Below are 11194 nucleotides of genomic sequence, written 5' to 3' on the forward strand. Positions count from 1 at the left end.
GGGAAAGAATGGCAATTATTCCTAGTGTCCTGAGAAGCAAGCAACAACCTAAAATATCCACAACTTTTCCACTGCATATTGTCTGACAAAGGGAGCTTTGACTCTTGAAAGCTTTTACCATGAAAATCTTGTTGGTCTCTAAGGTGCTGCTGGACTTGAATTTAACTGTTCTGCTGCAGACCACACAGCTACCCTCTGAAACTATCCACTGCAGACTGTTTCTCTCCCCACATATAGCCTTGGCCCATAACAACCAGGGCCAGGGTCTTTTCGGTGGTGGCTCCACTCTGGTGGAATGAACTCCCAGAGGAGACCAGGGCGCCCTGTAGGACCTTTTACAGTTCTGCAGGGCCTGCAAGACGGAGCTCTTCCGCCAGGACACCACCACCATCACAACCACTGTTGCCACTATTAACAACAACTGACAATCCATGGTGGTAAAGCCCTGACCCACTGGCCCCTGTGACTACTGCCCAACCCAGCCCCCCTAACTGAAACAGACCAATGGAACTAAAGTAAAAACTGTGGAATTGCTAGCACTTATTAGTCTGTTTTTAACATTGATTTATATTATTGTATTATTATCACTACTTAGAAATTGCACTATGTAACAAATTGTATTTTATGGATTACTGAAACTTTATTCTGTTTGTAAGCCGTCCTGAGTCAGCCTAGGCCGGGAGGGCAGAAAATAAATAAATAAATAACTTTTGCACACCTCAGTTTTTACTGTTTAGAAAAGAGATTTGCTGTTTTTCAAATCTGTGGTCAAATGGTTATGCAAGATTTAGATTTAGAATATGTAAGCCATTGACAAAACATGGAATTGTAAATTGTTGTCATATGCTATTGTTCCACTCATTTACCCTATTTAAGATTTATATTCTTACCCCAACTGGGCTAAGTACATTTCAGACAAACCATTGTGATTTATCATGTTAATAACATTACAATACTAAGAGTCTTTCAAACATATTTTGGTAACACAGAGCAGTATCCAACAATATCAAACAGTCCTTGAGACAGGATACTGGGATTCCCCAGGAAATTTCAAAAAAAGCCTTGAGATGCAGCAGAAAGTGCAGGGTGCTTAAAGCCATCAGGGAGCCCGCCCCAGCAGTAACACCTTAGCGATCTTGCCGGCCCAGCCTCCACAATGTCTTCCAATACCTCTCCCCTTCCTACACTGGACAGGCAGCTGCCTGTCAGGTGTAGGAGAGGGGGTGGGATGCTTACAGCCATCAGGGAGGCTTGCTCAGCAAGACTGCCTTAGTGCTGCTGCTGGCCCAGCCTCACCGATGCCTTTAAACACACTCCCTCCCAACGCCAGACAGGTGGGTATCTGTCAGGTATAGGAGCAGGGCCATGGTACTTTGATCCATCAGGGAGGCCACCCAAGCAGAAACACCTTAGCAATGCTGCTGGGCCAGCCTCCCCAATGGCTTTAGACACACTCCCACCCACCCCTCCTACACCTGACAGGCAGTTTCTGAGGGACAACCCCCCCCTATGTATGTCTCACTTCATCCTTTACACTACAATTTTCTCCATTAGAATTCCTACAACAAATGTTACCTTTCAAACTTCACATCATCAGTATTATAACTGGATTTACAGAACTTAAATACTGTAGCAAAGCACAGGTATCAGGCTAGTATTAAATACAAAGCTTTCAGACTTACAAAGGGACAGGACGTATTTTAAATATGGACACTTTAACTGGGTTCTACTTTAAATAGCAGTGAGACCTAACTTTACTAAGAAAAGAACAACCTACAATTTTTATCTTTCATTTTAGTAATTCTCTTCCAGTGATCTACATGCACGACTACCTGCTCTTCTTTTGCAGATTTCTAATCAATACTGGTTATCATGAAGTGAGCTGACTCTTTTCTGCAGTACCCATGACTCTTTGTGAATACCACTTATCTCAGTTTCTTTTTTGCCTAAAGTTAGCACTCAGCCAGTCTGTAAGTTATAATTTCTGAGGGACAAAAAGTATGTGCATGAAAGAAAAAGGGACACACATATAATGAGGGAAAGTTCAAAGGAGACTTCAATTTTTGAACACACATGCCCATATACCTGTAGTTCATTAAGGACAGTTTTATGTCTCTTGCTACATTCGATCTTCTCTACTCTGGTTTTCAGATCTGCTAACGTTTTATCAAAAATTGCACACTGCAGGGTGCTGAACTTTTCTTCAAGAAACTTCTGGATAACCTGTAAAAATATATAAATAAATGACAGTTACAATTTTATGCACATTATAGTCAATATATTCAATATACAATCATTTGAAAAAAAATTACTATATACATCAGAACTTAGCACGGCTATGGAAAACTCAAACTTTAATGTCTGCAAAGTAATTATAGCATTTACTACATTCTCTTTTCAATCCATGTCCATAATAATTTAGGAAGCAGGTTTTAATAAGGCTGGTATGTATCTTATTACACATACATATTATGTACTCCCTTTATTTTACTGCTTGTTCAGCTTGACCACTCAGACAAAACCAAGGAGAGAGAAACTTAACTCAATAAAACTGAATCAAGAACTGAAAAGGTAAGAAAAAAACCTGGTGAAAAGCCAATAGTTAAAACATCACATAAACTTGTAAGTAAAAATACATGTATTTATTTTGAGAAAAGTTAAAAAAAACATTTAAGGGCCTAACGAAAGCCTCATGAATACAAATGACATGCACACAAGGAACAATTATTGTGACCTAACATGCTTCAGCCCAATCAGGCCTTCTTCAGAGGTCAATCAATATGAGGCACATGTTACAAAGAAATAACAAAGGATATGTCAATACTGGACCAAAAAAGGAATGGTACAAAACGGAATTAATAGACACAGGACAGGAATGTTTATGAGGCCTCTTAAGATTAAATTCTCTGTCCAATGCATATACACAGGTGGTAAATGGTGTTACTTTTGTGTATCTTTCAACTGTGGTCCAGAAAGTAATGATGTAACCAATTAGTAAGAGCCAAAATGTCCTCAATAGAAAGCAGCGGGGAACTTTAACTCTTGTGGAAACTTTATAAAGGGAAACTTGTGTCTTGTGAAATAGGTGATTTAATACTGGGGATGAGTACACAGTCTGCTCTTCAAACTATCCTGCTTGGGGAAAAAATGTGCAGAACTGTTCCCTGAACATTACAGGCCCCTAGTTCTAAGACCCTACAGGCTGGAATGTCACCACAAGCAAATGTTTTCAGAGCCAATGACTTTTAGGGATAGGTCTCATGAGTTTGAAGGGTGAATTTTGGAGGACCTGTCTGAGGGACCATGGTGGAAATCTGCATACGAAGGAGGGAAAATTTCCTTAGAAATCTATTGACATGAAAGGGAAGCAGGTTTTAACAACTTTCTTGGCATCAAAGCTGATGCTATGATGTGGCCCGTCCCTGTAAATTTCTTGTGCCAAGATAGTGTTTGAGTCCATTCTGGAACAAACTAGACAATTCTGTAGCCTGAGCTCTTGTTGTGCTTTTAAAAATATATTTTAAGGCATCTGTGGAAGGCTTTCCATGTTGATTCATGTATTCAATTTGTAGTGTGTGTATGTGCGTGTGTGGGGCTAGGAGAGTGCTAAAAAATCTCAGGAGAATATCCCAATTGCTTCACGTCTTGATCTCAAACTTCAGGCTGCAACAGAGAACAAGGCTGGGTTCAGATGGTTGAAGGACCCTGTTTTAGACAGTTGGGCCTCAGAGGAATTATGAGTTGGATAACTGACAACTCCAGGAGGTCTGAAAACCATGCACTTCTCAGCCAGCGGAGAGTTATGAGGATCTCATCTACTCTTTCCTCCCATATTTATCTCAGCCAAATATGAGAGCTGTCATGCAGTAGGTATAGAGTAAATCATTTGGACACATGGCCCTGAATAAGAGAGCTGACTATTTCACAAACTACATCATGTCTGATTTTGGAAAAGATCTGAGTAGGCTGATCTGATCTTGTTCTGATTGTCTTGAGTCTGAAAAACTGTTCTGCCCTCCATGTCCATAACTACCCTGAAGTGAGTCAGCTTGATGGGTGGTGTAAGCAAACTCTTATCAGAGTCAATGAGAAATCCACTGACACTCAGACATTCCTGAGTGATCTGTTCACTACTATACTATTACTTTTATCTATTCACTACTATTCAACTACCACAGATTAAAGAAAGGGGACACAAATACTTCACATAATTTGAGTAAAGAAGCATCCTTAACTACACAGAGACAAATACATGAAATTACACCCTGAGTGCAATACCCGCATGGTTAACCAAAATACCTGATTCTCATGTGTTAGAATTTTATCAAGCATGTTGGTTCAACTATATCAGTCCCTGAATTAGTGCACCAGTGCCTTACCACAATGGCAAGAAATCTAGCTAATAAAGCGGAGGAAGACCGACTTCAGTCTCACGCCTGGTTGGTTTTGTTTTGTTTTCAGTAACTGAGCCAACATGCTTTAACATGAAAAATGAAAATAATACTTTACATTAAAAGCAAAATCTCCAACAGAAGAGGGGATAAACTCTACCTTTTCTAACTTCTGATTAACATCCCCTCTCGTTGTAATTTTTACTTCAAATTCTGCTTCATATTCTTCTCCCATGTGGCGACGACGTTTAGAATGGACAGTGTCCATATCCTCCGATTTGGAACGCTTCCTTCTTGATGCCTCACCTAGAAGCACATGGCACAATCTTAAAAATGCAGCACCTAAGAAGCCCTATTGACCACTAGAATATTCTTCTTGTTTTGAGGCATGTATCTATTCAAGGGATACCAAAATTTTTAGGGAGACCATCTAATTTTTCATTTAAATATTCATGAACATGAAAAACAAAGGCAAGCTTATCCCCCTAGCATGCAGTACGTTTTTTAATATTTTAATTACTGTTTATGTGCCTTTAATATGTATGTTTAGTTGTTTTTGTTTTTATGTTTTTTTTTAAGTGTTTGCTGCTTTGGTGGCCCTCACTGGACAGAAAAGCAGCATGCAAATTTTGTAAATAAATAATAAGTAGTGGAGTTGAAACCGTTCTCAGAATCAGATACAGTACAGCAAGATCTTCCTTGAGAAAGTTGTAGTATTAAGTAAGCCACACTGGTAGTTTCTTGCACTTTTATGAATCTTATTCTTTTGTACATGTCAATTAAAAAGGATATGACAAAATGTCCATGTTTGTCTTCCCGCCCTTCTCTGTTGGCACAGACACACAAAGAAGCAAACATTTGAGTTGAACTGCAGCAGCTATCTCCGAATAGTAGTTAGTGAGCTATTCATGTACCCCCTAGAAGACACAGGAACAGATCACAAAAAGATCTGTTCTAGGCTTTAAAAAAGTCCCCCCCCCCCCGGGGTTTCTTAGGTGGTAGCTTTGTTTCTTTCTGGTGCTCTTCCTAGTCGATGTTCTGTTTCTAGGACAAAGCAAACTTGGTAACAAAGTTCTGGTCACCACACCTTAAAAAGGATATTATAGCTTTGGAAAAAGTGCAGAAAAGGGCAACTCGAATGATAAAAGGGTTGGAACACTTTCCATATGAGGAAAGGTTTTAAGGCGCTTAGGGCTCTTTAACTTGGAGAAACGACGACTGAGAGGTGACATGATTGAGGTTTATAAGATTATGGATGGGATAGAGCAGGTAGAGAAAGAGGTACTTTTCTCCCTTTCTCACAATACAAGAACTCGTGGGCACTCCATGAAATTGCTGAGCGGTCGGGTTAGAATGGATAAAAGGAAGTACTTATTCACCCAAAGAGTGATTAACACATGGAATTCACTGCCACAGGAAGTGGTGGCGGCTACAAGCATGGACGGCTTCAAAAGGGAATTGGATAAGCATATGGAGCTGAGGTCCATCAGTGGCTATTAACCACAAGGTATAGATAGGGGCTCTGGGGCAAGTGATGCTCTGTCTTCTTGGTGCTTGGGGGGGGGGGTCAACAGTGGGAGGGCTTCTAATGTCCTGGCCCCACTGGAGGACCTCCTGATGGCACCTGGTATTTTTGGCCACTGTGTGACACAGAGTGTTGGACTGGATGGGCCTTTGGCCTGATCCAACATTGGCGTCTCTTATGTTCTTATGTAACATGCTAAGGTAATGGAGAGGTGAAGTAGCTCAAGATTTTTTTGTATTACTCAGAAAGACTGGTGAACCCTGAACTACAGGGTACCAGAATAGATCACTGAAGTTACCTTCCCTCTGCTTGAGGCTAGGAGGAGAGCCTGGCAACAAATGGGTACTCTTCGCCATCGCCCTATGAGGCAGAAAAACCCCTAGGGTGGAGACTTCTATAACAATGAAAGAAATCTGGTGTGTCTGAGGTAGTAACTAGGGTTTATGGAGCTCTAAAAATGAGGTGAATGCCCCCCCCCCAATTACTGTCCGCTCGCCTAGTTCTCTATCACCCTTGATGGAGGAACAAGCCACAACACCACCAGGTCACACCACCAGGTCATAGTTGAAGGCACACAAGGCCCACTAACAGAGCACCCAGTTCTGATACTCTCCATAACGTGACTGACACCAAGAAAATCACCCTCAGCAGTAGGAACTTGAGTGACAGCTCCGAGTGGCTGAAAGAAAGGCTGAGTCAGCACCTCCATGTTAACATGCAAACACCAGGATGGGAAGTGATGAACCACCAGTGGCCTAATGAGGGCAGCACCCTTTAGAAAGCACTTAACTGTAGGATGCCAAGAGAAGGGAACCCTTGACTGCCGTAAGAGTGGTGGCCTGAGCCCCTGCTGAGTGTATTCTGCCTGAAGCCCTGAGCCAGACCATCCTGAAGGAAGAGCAGGATCTGCAGGAGACTGTGTCCACAGGTGAAGATGCTTCTTCCAGCCCCATCAGACATAGATCTTCCAGAAACAACTGTTCAGCCTGGCTGCAGAAATTTAGCATGCAGCAATCATGGTCAGGAAAACCTGCTCTGAGAATCCCTTGGCTAGCACCCCTCATTTGATTCAATCTCCAAATGGTCAGTGAGAACAGTGGGTCCCGAAGTCAGCATGCTGGTCACAGTGGCTGGGTCAACAGCACCACAAGGTCTGAAAACTATGGTTTCAACAGCCAGCGAAGGGTCATGCAGATCACAACTGCCTCCTCCCACTGGCGTTTACTGAGTATTTTCAATAGAACCAAGACTGGGGGGAAGGCATGCAGGAGACCCCAGGATCATAGGGTCACCATGGCATCCAGCATCTCTGCATATAGGCATTGGAACTGTGAGAAGAATTGCACCATCAATGCATTTCCTGGTGTTGGAAAAAATCTGTGCAGGGACAGCAGAAGCACAGTGAGATCTCCCAAAGCAGCTCTACACAGAGGGACCACTCTCCTGGGTCCAACTGAGTCAGTCCGCCTGAACACTGGGGCATCCTATGATGTGTTCTGCTCTCTGCATGCAGCCAACTCACTGACCCATCATGTTGAGTGATAGCCACCAAAAAGATCACTTTCATAAACAATAATGGTAGTGAGCATGAAGTTAATGGTTCAAACGGTTTTCAGCTTAACTGAGAGAGAACTAGAGACAGTGACCACTGGGGAACTATTCTGGGTTGTGGTAAATATAAACTGTAACCTCTTCTGGAACCAGTGGGAGATCCTATGGAAGAAAACAGAAGAACCCTTCACTCAGTTATGATAGGTAGATACCTCTACCAGATGGGCCTTAACTGAGGAAGAAGCTAGTCCTGCCATACTTAGGGATACTCGATAGTCCACGGTCTCAGAAAGTGGGCAGGAGACTGGAGATACAGCCCTAGAAATTGCTCATGAGGAAACTGCTTATATCTCTTAGAATACAAGTATCATGTTGACAGTTTCTTAAACTCAGCCAATATCTCCCTCACCACTACAGAGAAAACCAGACTAGTGGATGGATTCTCCACACCACCAAGCATAGTAGAGGTATATTGCGATGAAGATTGGGGGGGGGGGGGGCGCCTGGTCAGAAGATTCCGAGCATACGGAAAATCCATATATTTCCCTTCCTACCAGCTGGCACAACTCCAGAAATCAGATTTGGCAAGGCTAAAAGACTGTTTCCAGTATATAATTCAAGTTGTCTGCTCAGAGCTTGCCAAGCACCCTGCTGGTCACAGGGAATGGTGGGAATGTATAACAAAGGACATCTGTCCAAGAAATCTGAAATGCATTTCTTATAGAACAGGGGTTGCTGCTTGCCATGGAACAGAAGGCTGGGAACTTCACTGCTACCTGTGTCATTAACAGGTTGATCCATGGGGTGCCCCAAAGGTCAAAGATGGCTCACAGAGATCAGTCCTTCATGGACCATTCGTGATGAGAAAATGGAAGTCTACTGCGCATGTCTGCTCTCATACTGAGAGACCCCACTACACGAATGGCTTTTAGAGACGTATTATAGGAAACTGTTACATTCCAACAGCCTCTGAGCATAAAGCCAGGGAGCAGTACCCCCTTGTTTGTTCACATAAAACACTGTGGTTGTATACTGCCTAACAGATAGCATGCAGTTCAAGAACATTAATGTGCAACCTCCTCAGTACTGTAGGTTTCTTCCCTACAGTACAAAATATGAAATTATAGACATTAATTTTATAGAAATACTTAGGCATCATTGAAAGAAACATTCTGTCATTTCTGCCATACATACTTCTTTCTGGAGGTCTCTCTTCCTCCTTCTCTTGCTCTTTTTCTTCTGCTTTGCCCATTTCTTTTTCTTCTTCCTCCTCTCTACCTTCTGTGAGAAAGATCGAATTATTTTAACTTATTGACTGAAAGCTCCCCATTTATTCTGAAAGGTCTTGACAGTTACTTCTGTGAGCACATGAAATCATAGCATGTACAAAGAGAAAAACCTGGAACGTTGGTTCGAAAATCCAAAGGCATTACACGATTCCCTCTCTACATTATACTGTTCAAAAAGACACAGCGTTGAACATTTGCTGCTGCTACTTAGTTTCCCAACTGATTACGCCAATATAATCTATTCTACTATAACTTTTTTTTAAATTTTACCCTGAAGTCCTCAGACAATGCAAGCCCTCAAGGGGACCTGTAAAACATAAGGGTACAAAGTACTGCTACTGAAACTTTGTCCACAGAACTTCCTCCTGTAGTCCAAAGCACTTGCCCTAAAGTTCAGAGGACTCCCAAGAACACAGCTGGGGGAGGGGGGAGAATATGGGGTTATCATTAGCAGGAGGGAGTCACAGAAAATCACTCCCCTTTCACCAGTGGACAAATAAATGTTGTCTGAAGCCATTAGTTTTCATCTCACATTTCCCCCAGTGCTTTATGGTTCTTTTGGAACCACTTTTACCCAGATCTTTTTCTAGCAACTGAACGGGAGTCATGTTTGTTCATGTGTGAAATGTTTCCTGTGCATTTACTGGTTCTTCCCAATTCACACACACTTTCCACTGATTGGACCATGACCGTGGAAAACCCTGCCTGTACTCTCTTTCCTCTGCCTCAGTAATGAGAAAATTTTATCACATGTTAGCAAATTTTCAAGTACTAGTTTTAAAAACTCACCAGAGAGCAATATATTTATGTATCTCTACAAGGCAGCACAGGAGTTATCACTGCTCTCCCTGTGTGCTTGCATCAAGTGGTACCTTTTTCTTTCTCTACTCCATTTTTTAAATTTGCTGAGACCATTTGCTTCCTTACACTTTCAGAAGGCAAAGGAACCCTAATGGCCCTTTCCAGCCACTCAGCCTTCACTCTCTGCCTTGGGGCTTGGCTCTCTTGATATGTGTCCCTACCCCCTTTCCCCCATGGAAAGCAGGAAGTCTTTTCCTTGCATAGGCAAGTCTGAGTTTTTTTAAAAAACAAAACAACAACCCCCCCAACACTCCCTGACAGCAATATAGCTCTCTAAGGTGTGCCTGTACCTTGATATCCAGCATCCCCCAGTTACTACATTTTTTTAATGGGAATTCACAGGCACACTCTTATTTACCAGGAATCTGTAGATAAGGAAGCAACAGGAATGATACTTTGAAGACTCAAAGCTGACTCAAAACTAACCAACTATATACATCAGAGAACTTAGCTGATTTATGGAGTACTGGTGATGGCAAATAAGGCATTATTTTCTGCCGCCACTGTGTCCAATATCATTAAACTGTGCTCTTCTCAGCAAAATTTACTCAGCCTATGTTCTCCTATGCAGAAGACAAGACGTTACTGGCTTGCTGTGCCTGCTATACACTTGATGGGTAAAATTGCTCTATGTCAGCCAAACTGGATGTCACTGCTGAATTAGAATATAAGCCTGAGAGATCCAGGCTATCTTCTAGGAGACGCTGGGTTCAGTTTTTGTTAACTGAATATAAAACAAGGTTCCTGAAGTGCAGCTGACTAGCTGCTTATATGACTTTTGCTATTCAATGTTTATTTACAGTCCAAGACCATTGATCAAAGAAACAGACTTTTGCTATTTGTGTAATTGCCATCTATCTTTGTGTCACTGGTCGCAACAGTTAAGGAAACTATGAACTGCGGTCTTTGGGAGAGGCATGTACCATTTAGTTTTAGAACAGGGAAAACAAAAGGAGTGGAACTGGTGCACAGGGTCTTGCATGAATATTGTTATTCTAAGAGGCGTGAAATGTTCTTCCAAGCTTTTTCCAAAGTTGCCCAACCCACTGAACCAGTCTTACAGTAGGTGCACTGGACACTTTTGCTGGTGGCTTTTAGGAAAGCCTATGGAACAGTGTTCTTCAGGACATTTTGATGACTTAGGGTCATGCTTACTGTGAGCTGGGTTTTTGTCCCTTCTTGTTGTGTTGAATTTTTACAACAATCTGTTTTGGCAATGATATTTGGTAACTTGACACTTTATTGTTTGTAAGCCACCTTGACCTTTACGAAGAGGCATTAGACAAATATTTTGAAATAAGTCATATATAATATTGCTAAAGCAGTTTTCCTTGGACAAAGACTACCAATTTGCATCACTATATCTAATAGCCAAGTGGCCCCCTCCGTGCGGATCGCTATATCTGCACTTCGGGGGCACTTGGGGGGCCGGGGGAGGTTTGTGCACACGTGGGGCAGTCCCCACGTGTGCACAAAAATAAAAAAAGTTTAAAAAAATTTCGGGGGGATGTTTAAATCCCCCCGAAAGCGCAAGAGTGTCTCCTGCGCGTGCGCAGGAGACGCTCTGCGCCGCCGCC

The 11194-nt window shown here is 42.3% G+C and overlaps 1 protein-coding gene across 3 annotated transcripts in view; it reads right to left on the bottom strand.

The window, feature by feature from the left end:
• Positions 1–11194, bottom strand: part of ATF7IP (activating transcription factor 7 interacting protein) — a 133174-nt gene that overhangs the window by 52880 nt on the left and 69100 nt on the right. For all 3 annotated transcript variants that reach the window (XM_015419724.1, XM_015419726.1, XM_015419727.1), the window contains exons 3-5: positions 8662–8748; positions 4552–4697; positions 2086–2223 (exon numbers count right to left, since the gene is read on the bottom strand). In XM_015419724.1, coding sequence (XP_015275210.1) covers positions 2086–2223; positions 4552–4697; positions 8662–8748 — 371 coding nt within the window. The remainder of the gene's footprint in view (positions 1–2085; positions 2224–4551; positions 4698–8661; positions 8749–11194) is intronic.

This window comes from Gekko japonicus, unplaced genomic scaffold (genome assembly GCF_001447785.1).
Source record: "Gekko japonicus isolate JY-2015 unplaced genomic scaffold, Gekko_japonicus_V1.1 scaffold1853, whole genome shotgun sequence".
NCBI classification, from domain to species: Eukaryota; Metazoa; Chordata; class Lepidosauria; order Squamata; family Gekkonidae; genus Gekko; species Gekko japonicus.